The 23926-nt window shown below is 34.9% G+C and overlaps 1 protein-coding gene across 2 annotated transcripts in view; it reads right to left on the reverse strand.

Moving 5' to 3' along the window:
• The window catches only part of TBC1D15 (TBC1 domain family member 15), a 105612-nt gene that overhangs the window by 59355 nt on the left and 22331 nt on the right, over positions 1–23926 (reverse strand). For both annotated transcript variants that reach the window (XM_023504307.2, XM_012550480.3), the window contains exons 2-4: positions 9394–9492; positions 8663–8737; positions 5984–6122 (exon numbers count right to left, since the gene is read on the reverse strand). In XM_023504307.2, the coding sequence (XP_023360075.1) occupies positions 5984–6122; positions 8663–8737; positions 9394–9492 (313 nt within the window). The remainder of the gene's footprint in view (positions 1–5983; positions 6123–8662; positions 8738–9393; positions 9493–23926) is intronic.

Genomic DNA, 23926 nt, shown 5'->3' on the forward strand with positions numbered 1-23926 from the left:
ACTAGGCCAGCTGGCACCTCTAATGACTGTATGATCTGCACCCGTGTCTACCAATCCTTCTAACGGTATTCCATTCACATAAATACTGAGCATAGTCAGCTGTCACAGCTGCAGTCCAAAATATTCCTGGACTCTGCTGCTTGAAGTCAGAATCTGGGCAACTATCATCAGATTGTCTATTACGGGTATGTAACAGTAAGCCTGATGCTACTTACTTCTCCTGGTTGATAAATCACAGGTTGTCTACCTGTGTTAGTGACTGGGATATTAGCTACAAATTCTCCAGTTTCCCACATCAATGTATGGATGAACACTGTTTTGTACGCACTCTCAGGAGGTGAAAGGGTCAAGCCTACTGTCCCGGAGGCAAGGGATCCACAGGCTGCACAGGAACAGATTTCACCTCTCCAGGGGATATCTCAGTAGTTTCTACTGCATACAACTCTGTTTTTCCTAATTGCAACCCTTTTTTCCCCTGATTGCCTTTTGGCTGATTGATTGTGTAATCTCTTTCTTCCATCTGATTGCCTTTTGGCTGATTGATCATGTCTTAATATTGAATTTCTAAAGACTCTCTGGATGTAACCTCAGCTGCCATCATATCCCACCTGTCTTTTGATTGATATCTTGGGGCTGGGCCCTGCCTCTCATTTCCACATTCAGAGGCCCAGTAGAAGCCTCAGTTGCACTTCTAGATATGGGGTGTGAGGTTTTCTCTCACCCTGTCTTCTCATTCTATCTCCATATCTACAATGAGCTCTCAAATGTCCAACTTTTCCACACTGAAAATATCAACGAGTTTCTCTAGAAGTCCCTTGCCAAGAAGGACCCTTTCTTTCCATGTTCATTATAGTTTGGGTATAATAAGCATTTGTGCCTACTGTGGCACAGCGCCTTATGATTTCCTCTAAAGGAGCATCTTTGTCTAGTCCCCATATAATTCTTTTTCAAACCTCACTGGCATTTTCCTTAGCCACATGTCTGGTCATTATTTCTGTGGCAGCATTATCTCCAATGGTTCTCATTACAGCTGTTTGCAAATGTCTCACAAAATCAGCAAAAGGTTCATTGGAACCTTGCTTTATTGATCTTTTTGTCCTGGGAAGGAACCCCAAGCTTTTATTGCAGCCTTAGAAATTTGCTCCTACACTGGTATGGGATAATAAATCTGTTCTGAATTCTCTCCATACTGACCTTCACCACCTAGTTGGTCAAAAGCAATTTGTACAATAGCTCCTGTTCGTCTATTGTGTTGGGCTTGAATTCTACATAATTCATGAAACTCCAAAAGCCACAATAAATTTTGTCCAGGTTCTAAACATGTTCTTGCTATAGATTTCCAATGGTTCAGGGTTAAGATTTCATAAGACAAATTATCTAGTAACATCTTCACATAAGATGATGTAGCCCCATAAAGAACGCATCCCTTTTTCAAATCCTTATTTTTTTCTAAATTAAAAGGAGTATATCTTCTCCCTTTTTGACCTGAAGAGTCAAGCTCTTCCATCACAAGGTATGCATTTATAAAATCAGATATATCTTCTCCTTCATTTTTTGCCTTAATCAATGTCTTTTCTAATCTTGTCATATTCTGCTTCACAGGAGATGCTGACTGTGTTTCTGCCTCTCCCCCTCCTCCTTCTTCCTCCACCCATGAAGGGTTAATTGGGGGGGGGAGGGTCATGAGATGTGGAATGATCTAATTTCTCCTGCTGTGAAGTATCACACTCAAAATTGTACTTAACTCCATTCTTATCTGATTCTTCCTCCTTTTCACCTAGTTTAGTTGGCACCTCCCTTTCTGCTCTTTCTTCTTTTTCCTCATTCTAATACTTATATAATTTCTTATAACCAGTTGTATTAAATTATATGTATTAAGTGTGTCTTTGGAAATTGAGTCAGGTTCATTTTTATTGCAGAATTGACAAAGATCCTCTCCTACTAATTTCCACTCCATTGAGTTTGGATTAGAATTGTAGTATTTACCTAGTTGCTCTTCTACTAATTTCCACTCATTTGGATGCAATTCTTTTTCTGTAGAGACCCAAGGACATATGTACTTTATAATTTCTAAAAGTTCAGTGATCTGCTCCAAAATTATAATCAAACCTTGGCTTTTCATAACCTTGACAATGCTCTCTAAACATTTTCCTTGAACAGAAACAGAAGGCTGTTCTCTAAACATCTGTCCCATCTTAACTGAAATTATACTTTAACTCTTTTAACAAAATTTCTTTGTTGTACTCACCCTAATTTCTGGGTTGAGGAGACTTTTCCACTGGAATCAGGATCAGAGATTTTTCCACTGAATTCAGGGTCCTGTCAGTCCCACGTTCAGGCGCCAAAATGTGATGTTCTCTTCTTTTGTATAATATGAAGGTTTTTTACGGGCAGGTTTCTTGGGGAGGTTTTCTGGAGGCAGCCTTAGTTTCAGTTCCAAGTAAAAATCACTTCAAACGCAGCCAGGAGTTAAAATCCAGTCCTTTATTGTGTCCTTCAAAGTCTTGAGCTTCAGCCCCTAGCTCCCTCCGAATGTCTCCAGCCAGCACAAAGGTGGAATATGGAATGAATCTGTCTCCACCTCCGAGAGGGGGCTTCTGTCCCTGGCCCTGAGAGCTTCTTGCTTATATGCTGTACACTAAGTACACACCAATCATTATATCACTGGGAAACCATTAATTAAATCAATTCTAAACTAGATTTAAACATTGTCTCCTCAATTCAACTTAGTACCTTGTTTCAAATTCTGGCCCATAACATCTCCTTGTAGGATCAGATCAATCATACTGAACCATGCTAAATTAGATAAATATTGTCTCTATCAATTCTAAGGACTTAACACTTGTAAGGATTCCAACAGAAATCCATAAATATTTTCATGCAAAGAGTAGTCACTGTAAAATTGTTATAATTCACATCAATCTGAAGAGAGTTCAACCAGTGCCAAATTCTTCATCACACTGATTTAACTAGTCTAATTTCCAAGTCCATAGTCTAAGTTTTAGATACATAGGTTTCATATAATTTTGTTTGAAAAGCACTTATAGAGCACAGGGCAAAATAAAGGAAATTCACCTACCCTCTCCTAATAAGCAATTATCACTACCTCTTGGTAAATGAAAATATGACAGTACCTGAAGGAAAGGGTTAACAAAAACAAAATCTATAATCAGGATTCATTTTTCAAAGACATCAATGATATCAATACAACAAAAAGAAACAAAGTAGTGGATAATGCTTTAGAACTCATAAATCTCCAAAAGGATATTCATTTAAAATAAGGAAGCAAGGCTAAATTGAAAATATAGTTTCATAACCAGAAAATATTGAAGTGTTCACTCCATGTTTGAGCAATATAATTATAAGCAAGCTTATTTCCCCTGTTTAATACAAAAAAAGCAGATGATACAATAAAGGCAGAAAAAAATGCTTCTTGTTACATTTTATTACATTAAATTAGGAATGAAAGAATAAGATCAACAGTTACATATTAGCATAGCACAAGGACAAGAGAAAAATAAATCTGCAACCTAGCATAGTAATAATATCTGAAAAGACAAAAAAGAAAACTAATACCTTAAAAAATCCTAATTTTTTATGGCTTTTCCTATGAAAAGAACCTGATAAAAGAAATTATTTTCTTTTTCCTTTGTTGCTATTACAAAAACAGGTAGAGAAACATTGGTAATTATATGCATTGTACTTTATAATATATCGCCAGGTCGGTGTGATATTCTGAAGAACTGACATGAACAATAAAGGTTTTTTTGTGTATCACTAAAAAAAAAAAAAAAAAATTAGGGTGAAAAAAACCAAATCTTTACTTTTAGTAATAATATATATTTTTAAGTGAAAAAGAATATTATTAGTGTTATAAACAAATACTGGACCTAACCTACCATTTAGCTATAAAAAAGGATCTCAATCTTTATTAATTACAAAATAAACCTCCTCTTGTATGTTCCACTGCAATCCTTATCTGGCATTTTCCTAAATTATATATCTAATAAAAAATTGTAGCTTATAAGTAATAATTTCAACTATTTTCAAACTGCTTCCTTCTATTCCTGAGTTCAGAAATATGGAATAATGATAATAAGGGCTGTCTTGTTTTAAACAGTCTCTTGGAACCCTTTGTTTTTAGTCTCTCATGAGATCTATCAAAAACAGTCAACACTTTGAAACCTTATTTAATTTCATATATATAACCAATAGTTCAGAAGGGCCTCTATTACTTTATGGATGGCATATCAAAATCCTACCCTGCTGTCTTTTCTCAGGATTCTAAAATTCTAGTGAAAATCTCTTCCTAAATTAGAGGTAGAATGCTATAAAAGACTATTTTTAAGAACAGGTAATATTCCTGATTTCTCTAAAGAAGAGCTTGATTATCACCCAAAAACTTCAAATTCTTGCTTAATTACAAAAATCATTTTCATCAGAAACAATTTTGTCTGCAGTATGACTAAGTTAAATTCAAATCTACAATCCACATTTTAAAAAATCCTGTTTCTTAATATTTACTAAATAAATGTGCACAAATATAGTGTGATTATCTCAGCTAAGATCTAGTCAGCTTATTCATGATCTGAATAATGAAACAGGTAAAAAAAAAAAAAAAACATAAAATTTTAACTGCTGCCTTAAAAACATTAACAAGAAAAAAGCATTTTCAGTTTTAAAGGCCCAGTGTATAGAGCCTGGAGCTTAAAATCAGGAAAATCTAGGTTCAAATCTAGCATGGTTACATGCTATGTGACTGTAAGCAAGTCACTTAACCCTGCTTGCCTCAGTTTCCTCATCTATGTAAAATAAACGAGGGAAGAAAATAGTGAACTATAGCAAACTACTCCATTATCTTTGTCAAGAAAATCCCAAATAAAGTCATCACAAAGAATCAGACACAACTAAACAAGTTTAAAAAATCTCACAACAGTGACCTCATCCTTTTAAAAATCAAGTTTTCATAGTATAAACTAATGACTAATGTGTTCATTAGTTTTTGCTGAATTGTTCTCCACACCCTTCCCCATTTTTTATTACTACAAGAGAAAGAATATGTATTAAAAATAAATTTATTTAAAATATTTTTTAATCTGAAAAGGTATAGTACTGTAAATTTAGAGCTAGAAGAGATAACAGAGGCCAACTAGGACAATGACCTCAATTTTACAGATAAGAAAACTAAGGCCAAAGAAAAAGTTGAAAGACTTTCCCAGGGTTACAGAACTAAATCAAGAGGAACCCAATTCTTGCTGCCTCTGATTCTAGCATTTTATGCCATCCTACCTCAAAATGTCAATAAAAAACTTATAAGTAAAATTAAATGAAAGTATTTTGTTCAGGTATAATAATCTTAATTACTAAGGTCCTTTATAACTCAGAGATTCAGTGGTTCTGTGATTTTAGAATAAAAGATTATAACTGTGCTTTGCCAGATCATCAAAAAAGACATTAAATTTTTTAATGAAATAAAATTTTTAAAAAGATATTATGGAATTTATAAGACAAAAATGTCAGATTACTAATTTTCGGTTTTTCTTTAGACTACAAGAAAACTAATTTCACATAGATAATAACAGAGATACATTTAAAAAAAAATACACTAAGACTACAAGATACTATGTAGACATTGCATACCTTTAAACTTACAGAATTGTCTTTTCTCCTGCATCTATCTCTCCTTCCATCTCTCTCAATATGTTAATTAATGCAGCAAAGCTATTGAAGTTATGACACTCTAATGGATTTTTAAAAGTAAAACAAATATAACCCTAAAAAATGAAAATCTGTATATTATTACATAACATTTCTAAAATCTAATAGAGATAAATTTCTATGATTGTGGTCCTGGTTGGGGGACTAATAAAAGCACCTAATCCTCCTGCCTAGAGAACAAATTTATCCTTTTAATTCCTAAATAAAGAGTATTAAGTATATGTATCTGGAAATAGTTTTAAGTTTTGAAAGAATTCATTTATACCTCCATTAGTATGTGATTTCTTTTTAAATGAAACTGTGTTGACCATGTCCCACTCTGCTTCATAACTGGTCTGATGTTCTGATCCCCGAAGAATTCTCTCTTTAGGGGTCTGAGTCCATTCCACAACTGAACTGGAATCCTAAAATAATTTTAAAATATTTTTAACAGAATTACATTTTAATCTATAAAATTTATTGACACACAAGAAATAATAATCATCATTATTATTATTATTAAAATTCATATGGAACTTTATAATTATAAAGAGTCTCCTTTATGTATTTTATTGTAATTCGATTTTCAAATCAAACTAATAAAGGGGGAAGTCCAAAATATTTTTCTCAGTTTTATAAAGAAACTGAGGTTGAGAGAGGAAAATATGACAATCAAAGTTGCAACTAGTTAGTGGCAAAGTGGGATGAAATTCAAGTATTGTAATTCAAGTCTAAAGCTTTTCCCCCAACTCCATGGTTCTTCTTTTTATACATATAAGAAGGTTGTGTCAATCTTGGGAATTTAAAGGTGTAAAATGAAGACTTATTTTGTTTTTTTGTTTTTCAAATCTAGAAACTAGAATGAAACAAAGGTAAAAGATTTAGTGACCAATCCAAAAATCACAGTGGCTCCCAGGCCAATACTCCATCCACTATCCCATATGAAGACATCAGACACAAAAATCAAATGATAAATGTATATGTACTTTCTAATCAACAAAATAAAATAATAAACATTTACAATACAATCCCTTATAAATGAGGAGCTTTGCTTTCATAGCGAGGAATGGAAGATATTCTCAAACCAAGAGCCAAACCAGGGGACTGAATTTGGAGAGAATCCAAATCATGCCAGTGATATTTACTACCTATATGACTGTGGGCAACTTATTAAATATTCACAAGTCTCAATTTCCTCAAGTACAAAAGAAAACAAGTGGAATAGCTGATCTCTATAATTACTTACAGCTCTAAATAATATCTTTCATCACAGCCTGCATTTCAGAACAGACTCTCCACTAATTTCTCTAACAAATATATCCATTCTTATAACATCTTCAATGGTTCTCTGACAAACATTATCTGACAGCAAGAGCTAGCTGTCTAAGCTTCATTCTTTGTTTCTTGATTTTCTTTCTATATAACATAGTCCAAGTTCAATAAAGGCCATGAAGAGTTGGATTGATCAGTCACATGACCCATGTTAAGTCACTTAATCTATGCCTAAATTTCCTCATGTGTAAAAGTGATAAGAAATACCATGTGCTATTTACCTGATATAAATGTCTTAAAAAGTGTTAATCATTATAAATATATGCATATACATATATGTATATATGTATATGTATATGAACTATTACTATTATCCTGGAACATCTACTCTTGTAATACATCTCAGATTCAACACTCTACCAACTCAAATTGAACATACAGTGAATGTCTGTTTTCCCAATGTTTTTACTATTGTAAAATGTGATCTATTGTCCTAAGCCAAACCCAGATCATATCTCATTCTTCATTGTTTTTCTTGTCCTTAAACAAGGTACATCAAATAAGTTGCCAGATCCATTCCTATGCAGTATTACCACATTCATATTCAACTCTTAATTTAACTATTTTAAGTTATCAAGAGAATCGCTAACTCTTCCCTCAGTCTCTTCTCATTTACTTTCACATTCCTTTCAAAGTTGTTATTCCTGTTTCCCAGACCTTTTAAAGCTCAATGAAAGATTAATAACATTCTATAGTCTTCCATTTACATTGTGCTGCAAAAACTCTGCATAGATGTCCTGAATTACCTTACTTTGCTCTGTTCCTTGTTTCCTAGCTTGCCATTTCAACTTATCTCAAGTAGACTGATCAAACTTATTTCATTGTTTGTCCTGAATCACATATAGAATGCATCAATATTCTTAAAAACATAAAAATCACTGGGATTTGTCCTTTACCCCACTACTGGACTTTTAGAACTTTTGAGTCTGTCCATTTGCCCTGGAGCTGAACTTTGTTTTATGTGTTGTTTTCTTCAGTTAGAGTGTGAATTTTTTGAGAGCAGGGATTGTCTTGTTTTTCCTATTTGTATTCCTAGTGCTTGTTATGATATCTGGCACATCCTTTCCTTCATTTGACTTCAACTCCCTATAGGGCCTACAAAATCTTTTACCTCAACAGTCCCTAATACAATCCCAAAGAGCATTCAGAAATATAACATAGAGAAAACAAACAAAATTTTAAACTTACAGATGTATTTGAGTCCCTTCTACGTGCAAGACAATTTGCTAGGTTCTGATTCAAACCCATTAGTCTTCCCATGGATATTTAATGATTTTTGAAGACAATGAAAGCAGCAATTAAGAAAAAAAATAAAAAGGGGAAGTTAAGAATAAATGAGAAACAAGGACACAGGGAAGGGAAAGATGAGGAAAAAAATCCAATAAAAGTAAAGAAAAAAGTGAAAAATATTATATATAATAAAGAACAGTGAAAATAGGAGGAAGCAAAGCATTAAAAAAAGTATTTAAAAGGTGTAACAATTAATGAATAAGAATGGAAAAAGATGATAAATATACAATAGGCTGCATATAAAAAAATCTAAAAAGAAACTGAAAATAAAAAGAAAATACGTAACAAACTAAATAATAAAATAATCCACTTTCCATAGGAAATTTGTGAAATTTTTTTTTACCTTTCCAGCACAAAGAATACTAGAAGAATCTAACGTATCATCCAAGGGCCTCCAGTCCACTATTACATCGGCATCCTATAAAATATAAGGCACATACTATTAATATTTGTTACATGGTCCATTCTCTATAGAAGAACTATAACTTATTAACAGTCACAGCCAAATATTTTGACATTCAGTAGGATTAAAGAAAAATTCTTATGTTTAGGAAATGTTATAAATAAAATCTTTGAAATTACCTTCTTTAATTATGAAAAATTATACAGATTTATGTTAAATAATAGGTGTTGAAAGAATCTTTGCCTTTTTTGTTGAAAAAGTGAAATAAAAATTGCCCATCTGAAAATAAATGTAATAGGATACACTGTCCCCATGTTAAAAGGAACATAAGCACAAGCCATTAATCCAACCTTTAGAAAAGTTAGTCTTTTCATTGTCTGACATTCTACTAGCTTATCCAAGACTGTCCAAATATAAGATTTGCAAAGATACTGTGGTGACTAAAAATACTAAGGATAATTTATACTTAAGACATGGGGGTAACACTGAGCTTTAGCAATAAAGAATCTCCTATCAATAAGTTCTGGGACTTCATACATTACATCAGTTAACTTCATTTGCCAATCTCATCTGTGACATTTGGCAAAAATTTTCCAATATTTTTATGTAGGATAAACATAACAAATGCTTGTGAAATAATTTTGTTTTGTTTTGTTTTTCCAGAGTAATACCTTTTCTAGGACACGCAATACTCCTGAAATCAAACTGTCTTGATCATTGATCTTTCCACAAGATGAATGAATAAATACACCTTCCTGTTCATATATAATCTGTAATTTAAAAAAAAAGGAAAATATTTTCATTTACATCAAACATGATATTTCAAATATAAACATATAAGAAGTGTTCATTATATAATCTGGGTAGATAGAAAGTTGTACTCACTATAAAGTTTAATGTGTAAAGAACATCTTAAAAGCTGGGAGGTTAACAGAGTAACAATAACAAATTCTGATAAATGCTAAATCAAGCAGTCATCAATGCTTCTATATACCATGTTTTTACTAAAACTGCAAGAGCAACAAATCTCAAGGTATAAAATAGTTTGGGCACACATGATAAAATTTGCATACATCAAGGCATCTAAAGGATATGGCAAGATTGTAATTTGCACTGGTAAAGTATCTATACCTGAGGGATCATAGAACTAATTTTGATGTTATAAATAAAAACTATGGATTTCCAGTCAAGATAGATGGCTAAATAGAGACAAACAATTTCGCTCTCACATACTTAGTCCAGCAAAAATCTTAAAATAACACTATATTTTTTATGAGAAGCTACCAAAAAAATTTATCTCATCCATGACAGAACTGCAAAAAACAAGAAAACTAAAAGCTCATGGGCAAAAAAAAAAAAAAAGGATAATTTGCCTCCCAAAAACAACACCAGCACAAGCAAACAAGATGCAAGTCACTCAGGATAAATTCAAGGGCTAGAGGCCTATGCAACGTCACCATAGTCAGAACAAAAGATGAGTGTTCCCATAAGAAAACCCAATAGTGTATGGACACTTGGAAGGCAAAACAAAAGTTAACTTTACTTGCCAATCTCATCTGAGACATTTGGCAATATTTTTATGTAGGATAAACATAACAAATGCTTAGGAAATAATTTTGTTTTGTTTTGTTTTTCTAGAGTAATACCTTTTCTAGGACACACAATATTCCTGAAATCAAACTGTCTTGATCAAGGGCTAGAGACCTATGCAACACAACCATAGTCAGAACAAAAGATGAGTGTTCCCATAAGAAAACCCAATGGTGTTTGGACATTCACAGTGTAAACCTTGGAAAGCAAAACAAAGATAGAGGAAGAGAAGGATTTAAGGGGGAAATGAGCAGGACAGGGTTTGACATAAATCCCAAGATCTAGAGCATATCCTGAGAAGATTCTGTGTTTTGAACTTCAAAGAGTTAATGAGGGCCCACCTTCAGGAAGTGGAGGTCAATGCAGGAATCTAAAGACCTTGGTAAAAACCAAACAAGGCCAACCGTACAAACCAAAAACACAAAAGGGAACAAGCAAAGTTTGACCCTGTCACAAATTCAGAAAGTAAGGCTAAAGATATGAGTAAACAAAAGACAATGAATAACTTTTACATTACTTTCACAACAATAGCAAGGAGAGACTCAATGGGAGAAAATGGATTTTCACAAGGACTACATGAATACCTAGAAGAATAAAGCAATAGATAAAAAAATTAAATAAAAGATCTGAAGCAAAGAATTACAAGATTAAACTGCTTACATCAGGAAATGAAAAGTCATATCTAAGTAAGTCTACCTCAAAAACTTAAAATAGGGTTCATGATATAGGCATAAAGAATGAGATCACAAATAAATTAGAAGAGCATAGGCTATTTTACCTCTCAGACCTGTGGAAGAGGAAGGAATTTATGACCAAAGAAGAACATCACTATTGACTACAAAATTGAAAATTTTGATTATATCAAATTGAAAAGTTTTTGTACAAACAAAACTAACACAGGCAAGATTAGAAGGGAAACAATAAACTGGGAAAACATTTTTACAGTCAAAGGTTCTGATAAAGGACTCATTTCCAAAATATATAGAGAATTGACTCTAATTTATAAGAAATCAAGCCATTCTCCAATTGATAAATGGTCAAAGGAATATGAACAGACAATTTTCAGATGATGAAATTAAAACTATTACTACTCATATGAAAGTGTTCCAAATCACTATTGATCAGAGAAATGCAAATTAAGACAACTCTGAAATACTACTATACACCTGTCAGATTGGCCAGAATGACAGGGAAAGATAATGCTTCGGAATGTTGGAGGGGATGTGGGAAAACAGGGACACTGATACATTGTTGGTGGAATTGTGAACACATCCAGCCATTCTGGAGAGCAATTTGGAACTATGCCCCAAAAGTTATCAAACTGTGCATACCCTTTGATCCAGCAGTGTCTCTACTGGGCTTATACCCCAAAGAGATACTAAAGAAGGGAAAGGGACCTGTATGTGCCAAAATGTTTGTGGCAGTCCTGTTTGTAGTGGCCAGAAGCTAGAAAATGAATGGATGCCCATCAATTGGAGAATGGTTTGTTCTGTAAGAAATGACCAGCAGGACGAATACAGAGAGGACTGGCGAGACTTACACGAACTGATGCTGAGCGAAATGAGAAGAACCAGGAAATCATTATATACCTCAACACCGATACTGCATGAGGATGTATTCTGATGGAAGTGGATATCTTCAACAAAGACAAGATCTAACTTAGTTTCAATTGATCAAGGATGGACAGAAGCAGCTACACCCAAAGAAAGAATACTAGGAAATGAATGTAAACTGCTTGCATTTTTTTTTCCTCCCGGGTTATTTATAACTTCTGAATCCAGTTCTCCCTGAGCAACAAGAAAACTGTTCGGTTCTGCACATATATATTGTATCCAAAATCTACTGTAATCTATTTAACATGTATAGGACTGCTTGCCATTTTGGGGAGAGGGTGGAGGGAGGGAGGGGAAAAATCGGAACACAAGTGAGTGCAAGGGATAATGTTGTAAAAAATTACCTTGGCACGGGTTCTGTCAATAAAAAGTTATTTAAAAAAAAAACTTAAAATAAATCAAAAAGAAAACAGAAGGCAAAGTAAATATAGAAAGAATCCACCAATTGCTTCCTGAAAGAAACCAAAAAAGGAAAAGTCTCTAGAATGTCAAGCATTAAAAAAAAGCAATTCAAGAACCAAGTAACCAGGGGCAGCTAGGTGGCGCAGTGGATAGAACACCAGCCCTGAAGTCAAGAACCAAGTAACCATAGACAAGGTGACAAAAAAAAACCTGGAAACTTATTGTAAGAATAATTCATCTTGCAAAGTAAATATACTTATATAGGAGAAGAAATAGAACAAAGAGTATTCATAATGAAAGCTGAGTAGCAATTTTGAAAGACCAGATAAGAGATGAACTCTTCTGGTCCCAATTTATCTTTCAAGTCTCACTATACAGTCCTTCTTCAAGCTCTGAAATTCAGCTAAATGTGTCCTTTTTTTCTGTTCCTCATTCATCACACTCCTCTTGCAATTTCTGTATTTTCATTAGTCCTCCCCTATACCTGGAATGCATTCTTTTCCTAAGTTTTACCCAGAATACTCCACTTTCCTTTAAGATGAAGCTCAGAATGTTTGTGGCAGGTCTCTGTAGTGGCCCAAAACTGGAAACTGAGTGGATGCCCATCAATTGGAGAATGGCTGAATAAATTGTGGTATATGAATATTATTATTCGGTAAGAAACGACCAGCAGGATGATTTCAGAAAAGCCTGGAGAGACTTATATGAACTGATGTGAGTGAAATGAGAAGGACCAGGAGATCATTATATATTTACTTCAACAACAATACTATACGATGATCAATTCTGATGGACGTGGCCATCTCCAGCAATGAGATGAACCAAAACAGTTCCAATAGAGCAGTAATGAATTGAATCAATTCCACCCAGCGAAAGAACTCTGGGAGATGACTATGAATCATTACATAGAATTCCCAATACCTATATTTTTGTCTGTCTGCATTTTTTATTTCCTTCACAGGCATCTTTACTGAAATCTTCACTGAAGATTTCAAAGTCCGATTCTTTTTGTACAGCAAAATAACTGTTAGGACATGTATACTTATATTGTATTTAATTTATATTTTAACATATTTAACATGTATTGGTCAACCTGCCATAGGGGGAAGGGATGGGGGAAGGAGGGGAAAAATTGGAACAAAAGGTTTGGCAATTGTCAATGCTGTAAAATTACCCATGCATATAACTTTTAAATAAAAAGCTATTAAAAAAAAAAACTGGATAAAAAGAAAAAAGATGAAGCTCAGATACCATCTTCTATACAAAATCTTTTCCAGATCCCCCAAATGCTAGAGCATTAAAGTGCTTTCCCTCCCAAATTACCTTATTTATAACTATTTTGCAACATGTGTATACACAGATATATGTATTTATTTTATTGTTGTTTAGTCATTTCAGTTATATCTAACTCTTCATGACCACATTTGCCATTTTTTTCTTCATCTCACTCTATAGATGAGGAAATGAAAGCAAACAGGTGTTGAGTGACTTCCTCCGGGTCATACAATCAGAATTTGAAGCCAGATTTGAATTCAAGTCTTTCTGACTCTAGGCCCAGAGCGCTATCCCATTGCACTATCTAGCTGCTCCTATATATTTTATATGTGCTAAATATTTATCTATGTACTTGTCACCCATTAGAACATAAACTCAATTCAAATAGGAATTACTTCATTTTTATTTCATTCATGACCTGGACCCAACATGATGCCTGGGATACCAAAGATATTCAATAAACACTTGCTTGAATGAAATGTAATAAAGCCATACAGATCACTATATAGATATATGTAATAAATAAATAAATAATAAAACGAATGAATGAATAAAACATAGATAATAAATAAATAAAATGTAATAAAGCCATATAGATATGGTGCTTATAAAGCACACAAATCTTTAACACAGATCTAGAACTGGAAAAGTAGCTGAGAGGCCATCTAGCCCAATAATATTCTCATTTTACAGATAAGGAAACTAAGGACCAGGAAAGCTAAATGATTTGTACATAGTCACGTTATTAAATGACAGAATGATTTTTGAACTCAGATCCTTGGATATTTTCAAATATTCATCCCTATATTGTTCATCACCTCCCTACTGAAATTACACTCTTCCCTTGAGAGCATGGGTTCTGACAAGTGGGATTTAAACTTAATCTTGCCTGATTTCTAAACTATGACACTGAGCACATATTGTCCAATTCCTTTTTTATTCCTATCTTTTACAGTTAAAGGTAGAGAATGGATCCTTAATCAAACAGGGAATAATAGAGACAATTACAAAAAATAAAATAGAGGGAACTAACTGAAACTTATAAAAATAAGAGTTATTGTCCAATTGATCATTAGATCAAAGGATATGAATAGACAGTTTTTTTTTAATTTTTTTTTATTTTAATATTAATATTTTATTTTAATAGCCTTTTATTTACAGGTCATATATATGGGTAACTTTACAGCATTGACAATTGCCAAACCTCTTGTTCCAATTTTTCCCCTCCTTTCCCTCACCCCCTCCCCCAGATGGCAGGATGACCAGTAGATGTTAAATATATTAAAGTATAAATTAGATACACAATAAGTATACATGACCAAACTGTTATTTTGCTGTACAAAAAGAATCAGACTCTGAAATATTGTACAATTACCCTGTGAAGGAAATCAAAAATGCAGGTGGGCAAAAATATAGGGATTTGGAATTCAATGTAATGGTTCTTAGTCATCTCCCAGAGTTCTTTCTCTGGGCGTAGCTGGTTCAGTTCATTACTGCTCCACTGGAACTGATTTGGTTCATCTCATTGCTGAGGATGGCCAGGTCCATCAGAATTAGTCATCATCTAGTATTGTTGTTCAAGTATATAATGATCTCTTGGCCCTGCTTGTTTCACTCAGCATCAGTTCGTGTAAGTCTCTCCAGGGCTTTCTGAAATCATCCTGTTGGTCATTTCTTACAGAACAATAATATTCCATAATATTCATATACCACAATTTATTCAGCCATTCTCCAACTGATGGACATCCACTCAGTTTCCAGTTTCTAGCCACTACAAAGAGGACTGCCACAAACTGAATAGACAGTTTTGAAAAAAAATTTCTAGATTCTAATAATTGGAGAAATGTAAATAAAAACAATTCTGAGATTCTATCTCATTGCCATTGAATTGCAGACTTGATAAAAATGAAAAATGGCAGCTAGTGGAAAGGGTTTGAGGAAACAGATATATTAAAAACTGAACCAGTCCAGTTATTCTGGAAAGCAATTTTTAACTCTGACCAAAAAGTTATTAAACTATGTATTAAAAGCCTTTGACCAAGCAATATCACTACTGGGTTTCTACCCCAGAGATGAAAGAAAGAAAAGGATATATATACAAAAAAAATATTTATAGCATTCTTTTTCTGGTGGCAGAAAATTGAAAATTGAGGAATAAACAAGTTATGGTCTGTGAATGTGATGGAATACTACTGTGCTATAAGAAATGAGGAAGGGAATAGTGTAAAAAACACCTGGTAAGACTTGTATGAACTGATTCAGAGTAAAATCATATTATAAAATAGTAACAATATTATAAACAATTCTGAAAGCCTTAAGAATTCTGAACAATATAATGACCAGCAACAAGTCTAGATGACTCAAAATAAAACATGTAGAGAGCCCCAGACAATGGGGGAACGGTGGAGTGAAGTATAAAACCCTTCAGCCCAGAGGGAACCTGCTAACGTCTGGTTCAGCACTCCTCTTCCTTTAGGGGCATCTTAGCCTTCCTGAGAAGCTGGGGGGGGAGGGGGGGGGGGAGGGAGGAGGGGGAGAGGGAATGGAATGACAACCTGTGTTCTACTGAAACAACAGATACTTGCAGTAAAAGATCTCTTTTTTTACATATTAATAGCAGAGTACTATATTTAGTACATGCTCAGTGTGCTGTAGTGATTAAATTGTACTAAGGTATTTAAATGTGAAAGAACTTAAAATAAACAGACTCCATATTTGACCATCCATGTGGGTCCTTGCCTCAGCATTCCTCTTCTAAGACCAAGGACCCAGGCTGGTCCCAAGATCTTCCAGAGAGCTAGTCCGGATGGTATATTTTGGCACCCCAGGATGGGGGCTCTAGAAAGCACAGTACATTTTGGCATCCCAACTTGGGGACTCTAGAAAGCACACTACACATACACACATGTTATTGTATATATACATATGTATACATGCATGTATCATGGACAATGAAAACTTGTTTTACTACTATACATGCTTGTAATAAGGGTTTTGTTTTTCTTATTTCCTCAATAAGGTAGGGAAAGAGAAGGCAGATATTCATTTAAATATATTTAATGTTTTAAAAGATAAAATAATATGATTATACTAAAAAGCTTTCATATAAATAAGACTAAGGCATCTGGGTAAAGAAGAGAAGTAGTTACCTAGGAAAATAATTTCTTTATCAAACATCTGTGATAAGGATTTGCTATTGCAAGATAGAGAACAAAATTGTAAAACCGAAAGTCATTACTCCACAGAGAAGTAGAAAAAGAGACAGTTCTCAAAAGAACTGCAAATTGTTTAATAACCATAATGAAACAATGCTCCAGATTACTAATAACAACAGAAACAAATTAAAACACTCCTGAAGTTTTAACTTCACATATAGTAAATTTATTGTGAAAAGATTAGCACACTTACACACTGCTGATGGAGCTATCAATTAGTACAACCATTATGGAAAGTAATTTAGAATTAAACTAAAAGTTGTCCATACCCTTTGATCCAAAAATTGCACTAAATTAGATATAATCCCTAAGAATAGCACATAAAAACTCTACATAAACCAAAATATTTATTATAGCATGGATAAAATGGATGTCCATGGACTGAGGAATAGTCTAAACAAACTGTGGTACATGAAAATAACAAAATATTATTGCCCAAAAAGAAATAACAATTATCAACATAGAAAACTTACAAGAACTAATACAAAGCAAAATAAGCAAAGTCAGGAAAATAATCTATACGACTCCAATATTATAACTTGAAAGAACTACAAAACTATTGAAATTGATTATTAGAAAAAATAATGACCTAGGTTCATAAAGAAAAGATATGAAAGAATACTTTCTCCCTCCTCCTTACAGAAACAAAATCTACAAAATTTGTAATACTACATATATGATCAGAATTTTTTCAGTGGGTTTTGTTGATAATTTTGTTTTGTTTTGTTTTGTTTTGAGAAGGGATGAAGGGGGGAAAGGGGAAATCTGAGTGATATAAAAATTGGTAATTTTTTTTTAACAAAGGTGAGTCATTAGGCAATAAGCTAGGTATTAAATACTATGATAAGTACTGGGGAGATTAAAAAAAAAAAGGTTAAAAAAAAAACAGTTTCTGATCTCACGGAGCTGATATTCTAATGTCTAAAGGCAAAAGATAAATATTAAATACATACAAGATATAAAGGAGGCAAATGAAATTTGATCCCTAACAGTTAGAGGAACAAAAGCCTCCTGAAAATGGAAGGACATCCACAAGCTATTTTGAAAGAAGCCAGGAAAACCAAGCAACAGAATCAAGGAGGCAAAGGTTTGAGGTTCCCCAAATAGGACAATATAACTGGATAGTAATATGTGTAGAAGGAAGAGAAACTGAGAAGAGCTTAAAATTCTAATCAGAGGAGTTTACATTTGATCCACGAAGCAACAAGGAACTTGAATGTACTAGAGTACTAATTATACAAGTATGCATGAATGTGTTTGGGGGAAGAAGGATGTTACATGGTCAGACCTATGCGTTAGAAACCACTGTAAAACTTATCTACCCTTTTTCATTCTGGTCTCAAATAAAAAGACAGCACTTAACCTGGCCAAGGCCAATTCTACTTTAAGCACACTTGATTCAAATTTCCAGACTGAAGAAATTGCTTCCACTAATATCACCCTCCCTCTCATATTCAATTTCTAAGTTCCTTTCTTGCTGCCTGCAAATATGCCCATGTCTCCTTCATCCTTATATAAAGGTAGAGTCAAAACCATACTACACTACTCCACTTAAGTCTAATACTTTAACTGTCTCAAATTAATCAATCAAAAGCCCTAATTACACCTAGGATTCTTAACCTGGAATCCATGACTTTAACATTTTGGTAATTTAACATTTTATTTTCTTTCTGCTTTTTTTTTTTTAATTAAAGCTTTTTATTTTCAAAACATATGCATAGATAATTTTTCAACATTAACCTTTGCAAAACTTGTGTTCCAATTTTCTCCCCTTCCTCCCACCTCCCTTAGATGGCAAGTAATCCAATATATGCTAAACATGGTACAAATATATGTTAAATCCACATATGCATACATATTTATACAACCATCTTGTTGCACAAGAAAAATCAGATCAAAAATGAAAAAAATTAGAAAAAAAATAAAATTCAAGCAAACAACAAAAAAAAAGTGAAAATGTTCCTACAGTCCTCTCTCTAGATGTAGCCACTCTCTTCCATCACAAGATCATTGGAACTGGCCTGAATCATCTCATTTACATTTTATTTTCAATAAAATTCATTTCTGTATAATTCTACATTTTTGTTTAATGTATTTTAAAACATTATTCCAAGAAGGGGTATATAATCTTCAGATAGCCAAAGGGGTCCACAGCTCAAAAAAAGGTTAAGAATCTTCATTTTACACAAGAGTAAAAAAGTTTTTTAAAACCATTAAGTGAAGTGAAATGACACCAGACAAAAGGTCTAATCCAACTAGCTGTGAGAGTTCATTATACTCTCTGGAGCTCATATAAAAGCAAAGAATTAGCTGGAATGAGATTTCTTTCTAGAAATTTGATTGTGGTTTTCTATCAAATCCCTGAAAAAAGGAGTTAAGGACAAGTACAGGGAGGGAGACAGTGTCAATTTCAGTTTTGGTCAGTTCTCCTTTCCCTTGAACAAAGGAATTCTTCAGCTTTGAAGAGTCCAGGGAATGGACTTTCCATGTTACAATGCATGTCATTGTCCTAGATGGTGTCTCCAAATGAACTCTAGCAGCAGTATCTGCATTGGGAGGCAAAGAGAAACAGTACTCAAAAGCTCTACAAGAAACCTAGCAACAAAACTATACAAGGCCTAAGGTGAATTTCTTAAGGGCCCTATGAAAGGCAGGAAATATGAGCAACTAGGAGTTGGCTATGAGTTATCTTATGCCACTCCAAGCTTGAGTCTCTGGATTCTGTCTATACTCATGGAAAAACAGAATAGACATAATGAGATGTTTTATATCAAGTATTCTTATTATACTACTATAATAAATATTTTAAAAGGTACTCAAGACTCGATGACTAAATTATTCTTAATTAATAATCTTAGAGCACACCCACAGAAGCTCAAATCAATGAAATTAATGAACCTCTAGGATACCCCTAGAACTCCAAGGCAGAAATGACTTGACTCCTCTATAAATAGAAATTGTGAGAACAGAAATTGAAATAAGGTTCCTTAAAGTGTACATGGGCTAAAATTAATAACAACAACAATAATCATAATGATGATCATGATGATATTATATAGGCACAATTATATAGTGCTTTAGGGTTTCAAAATCCTTTTTACCATTATGACCTCATTTTATTCTGAACAATCATGGAGAGTAGGTGCTATCATGTTTATTTTACAGATAAAGAAACTGAGGTAGACAAGGCTTAAATGACTTTCCTAGGGTTACAAAGTGCCTAGGACTGGATCTGAGATCATGCCTTTCTGACTCCAGATTCAGAATTCTACACACTGTGCCACCTAGATGTCTCCCTCAAAAAGTAATTTGATTCTACATCCTCAGGTAGCTATCATTAAGCAGTTCTCCACCTCTTCCTCATAAAACTTCTAGAGAAAGTGGTTTATATTTGGTCAAACTGGCCTCAACTTCCTCTCTTCTCACTATCCTCTGCCAGGGGTCCTCAAACTACGGCCTGGGGGCCAGATGTGGCAGCTGAGGACGTTTATCCCCCTCACCCGGGGCAATTAAGTTTCTTCATTTAAAGGCCCACAAAACAAAGTTTTTGTTCTTACTATAGTCCAGTCCTCCAACAGTCTAAGGGACAGTGGACCAGCCTCCTATTTAAAAAGTTTGAGGACCCCTGTTAAGAGTCTAAACCTTCTATAATCTGGCTTCCAACTTCATTCAACTGAAGTTGCCTCTTCACACTTACCAATGATCTTCTAATTGCCAAATCTAATGACAATTTCTCAAGTCTACCAGACCACTTAGATTTGGTCCTATTGATGACTTTCTCCTCTTGAATACGCTTCTCTCTTAGTTTCAGGTCCATGGTTCAGGTCTCCTGGTTCTTCCTCCTCCTTAATCTTATTTGCTTTTTACTTCTGTCATGCCCCAAAGAGATGTCCTGATCCCTCTTATGAATTCACTCTGTACTATCTTACTTGGATAACATCAATAGTTCCTGTTCATTCAAACAGATTCTGCAGCTGATTTTCAAATCTATCTGTCCAACCCTAACTTCTGTACTACTCTAAACTTGCACTAGGTGCCTGCTGGATATCACAAACTAGATATTTCATAAACATCTTAAATTCATTATATCCAAATTCAACTTCTCAGCTTTACCCAAAAAACATTTCTCTTTTCTTAACTTCCCCATATTATCACAAAAACCATCAAAATCCTCCTACAGTCATCAAAACCTCAGTGTCATCTACTCATAATTCTCTTCTCACTATCACACCCCACCCCATCCAATCTGTTCTCAAGTTCTATCAATTCTACCTTTTCGATATCTCTACTATATTCCCTTCTCTCATCTGACACTGCCACCATCCTAGAGCCCTTGTCACCTTATATCTAGACTATAGCAATAGCCTATAGATTGGCCTCCGCATTAGTCCAAGTTGCCTCAAATTTCTACCACTCAGTATATCATCCACTTACTTATCAAAGTAATCTTGTAACATAGCAATTCACATCTCTATTTAATAAATCCTGTCACCTCTAGCATCAAATATATAAAGCTCTGTTTGACTTTTTAAAGTTCTTCATTACTTCTTCATTACTCACTAATTTTCCAATCTTTTTTACACCTTCCACATAATTTACAACCCAGTGACTCTGGCGCCCTTCCTCATCTTCAGACTCAAATACATTTAACTGGATGTTTCATATGCCTGGAATTCTCATTCTCTCCTTGCCTCTACTTCCTGATTTCCTTGGCTTCAAGTCTCAGCTAAATCCCATTTTCTTCAAAAAGTCATTACCTGCCCTGCCCCCCCCTTAATATTATTACCTTTCCTCTGAGTTCACATCCAAGTTATCATATATATGTATATGCATGTGTGTGCATATACAGTTTACATATATCTTGTTTTCATATATCCCCAATTTGATTGGGGGGTATTTAACAGAAAGTTTGCTTTTCTAGACTTTGCCTGTAGAGGGCTGAAACTATTGGGTTGATGCATTGAGGTCAGGACTGCTGAGTACTTAAGGCTAACTACTGATTGGACAATACTCTATGGGCATATGCTTAGAAAATGGTCTTTTCCACTATCTGTACTGGCTCAATGATTGGTATATAGAGGATTGTAGAAGGGACTAGGGGGTGGAGTAAGACTAGCCAGGGACACACTCTCAGCAGTAGAGGAGGGAGAAGGCAGTTGGGGAGAATCTTCTTCTATCCTGGTTCAATCTTGCGTCTGGGACGGAGAATAAAGATTGAGGACTTTTACTTATCCTGACTCTAGCCGATTCTGGGGTGTCCTGGGTGCTAGCGCAGTCGTTACTTTTGGCGCCCAAGCACGGGAACCGAGGACCTTAACTTCACTAAAGAAGTCTCAGGTGACCAGGAAATAGGGTGAGTATTTAAACAGACAAACTGGGAACTTAACTTAGTTCCCTAAAGTGGAACTGGTTCTTGACATGCCCCCATCAACTTCACCTTCCGGGATAGAGGGGGAAGGAGTAGTAGAAGGGGCTGTGACACCACCAGCACTTCTCCCCCCAAAAAAATCACGCTTTCCTATGACTAGATTGCAAAAGGCAGTAGTTAAAACCAGGGAAGAAGGCCAGAATTTAAGTGATTTGCAAATGGAAATGTATCCGCTGATTCAAGAGTTTGACTCATCAGGTCAAGAAAGTAGAAGATATGCTCCTTTTCATATAGAAATCCTCAAAGACCTGAAAAAGGCTTGCACTCTTTATGGGGCTACATCAGCTTATGTTAAGATATTACTACAGAATTTGGCTTATGAAGTCTTAATCCCTAGGGACTGAAAAGCTATAGCAAGGACATGCTTAGAACCTGGACAAAACTTGTGGCTTTCTGAATATAGTGAGCTCTGAAGGATACAAGCCCAACAAAATAGGCATTAGTGAAGTTAATCCTCCAGTCACCTGTGACCAACTAACAGGTGTAGGTTTTTATGCAGAAATTGCAGTACAAATTAATTACCCCTTAGCAGCAGATGGGCAAACCGCTGCTGCTGCTGGTATCAAAGCATGGACCTCACTTCCCAATAAAAACGACAAGGGTGAAGCCTTTACAAAAATAACACAAGGGCCAAATGAACCCTTTTCTGATTTTGTGGGACGTCTGCAGACTGCTGTTGTATGAACTAATGGTGAAAATGCAGTAACAGACATGATAAGGTAACTTGCTAAAGAAAATGCTAATGAGGTTTGTAGAAGAATTATACTAGGACTGTGCAAGGATGCTCCTTTAGAGGAGCTCATAAGACACTGTGCCACAGTGGGCACAAATGCCTTTTATAGCCAGGCTATGATGCAGACTTCCCAAAATCCAAACATGGGGAGACAGGGTCCTTTCCGGCAAGGGACTTCTAGAGAGACACATCAATGCTTTCAGTGTGGTAAAGTAGGGCATCTGAAAGCTCAATGTTGGCATAGAGACAAAGTGAGAAAACAGGATGGGAGAACAAGACCCAAAACCCTATGTCCAAAATGCAACAGAGGCTTCCATTGGGTCTCAAAATGTAGATGATTCAGGGAAACGGAATGAGAGGCCAAGCTCCAGGGCCCAAGACAAAAAACACTTGGGGCATGATGGCAGCCTATGCTACACCCAGAGAGTGCCTAGAAGTCCAGTACTCAGACATGACCAATCAGCCAGGAAGCCATATGATGGGAGAATGGGATTACAATTGGGGAGAATAGAGTTCTATGCAGCTGGGACAACTGAGATACCCTTTGGAGAGGTGAAATCTATTCCTCTCCAGCCTATGGATCCCTTACCTCCAGGCACAGTAGGCTTGACCATTTCACCTCCTGAGAGTACATACAAAACTGTATCCATCCACACACTGATGTGGGAAACTGGGGAATGTGTAGATAATATCCCAGTCACTAATACAGGTAGACAATGTGTGACTTAACAACCAGGAGTAGTAGCAGCATCAGGTTTACTGATACAGACTCATAATAAGCAATCTGGTGGTACTTGCCCAGATTCTGACTCCAAGCAAAAGAATCCAGGAATATACTGGACAGCAGCTGTGACAGATGACTGACCTATGCTCATGGATCTATATAAATGGCATACAATTAGAAGGATTGGTAGACACAGGTGCAGATCATATAGTCATTAGAGGGGC

This window comes from Sarcophilus harrisii, chromosome 5 (genome assembly GCF_902635505.1).
Source record: "Sarcophilus harrisii chromosome 5, mSarHar1.11, whole genome shotgun sequence".
Lineage (NCBI taxonomy): Eukaryota > Metazoa > Chordata > Mammalia > Dasyuromorphia > Dasyuridae > Sarcophilus > Sarcophilus harrisii.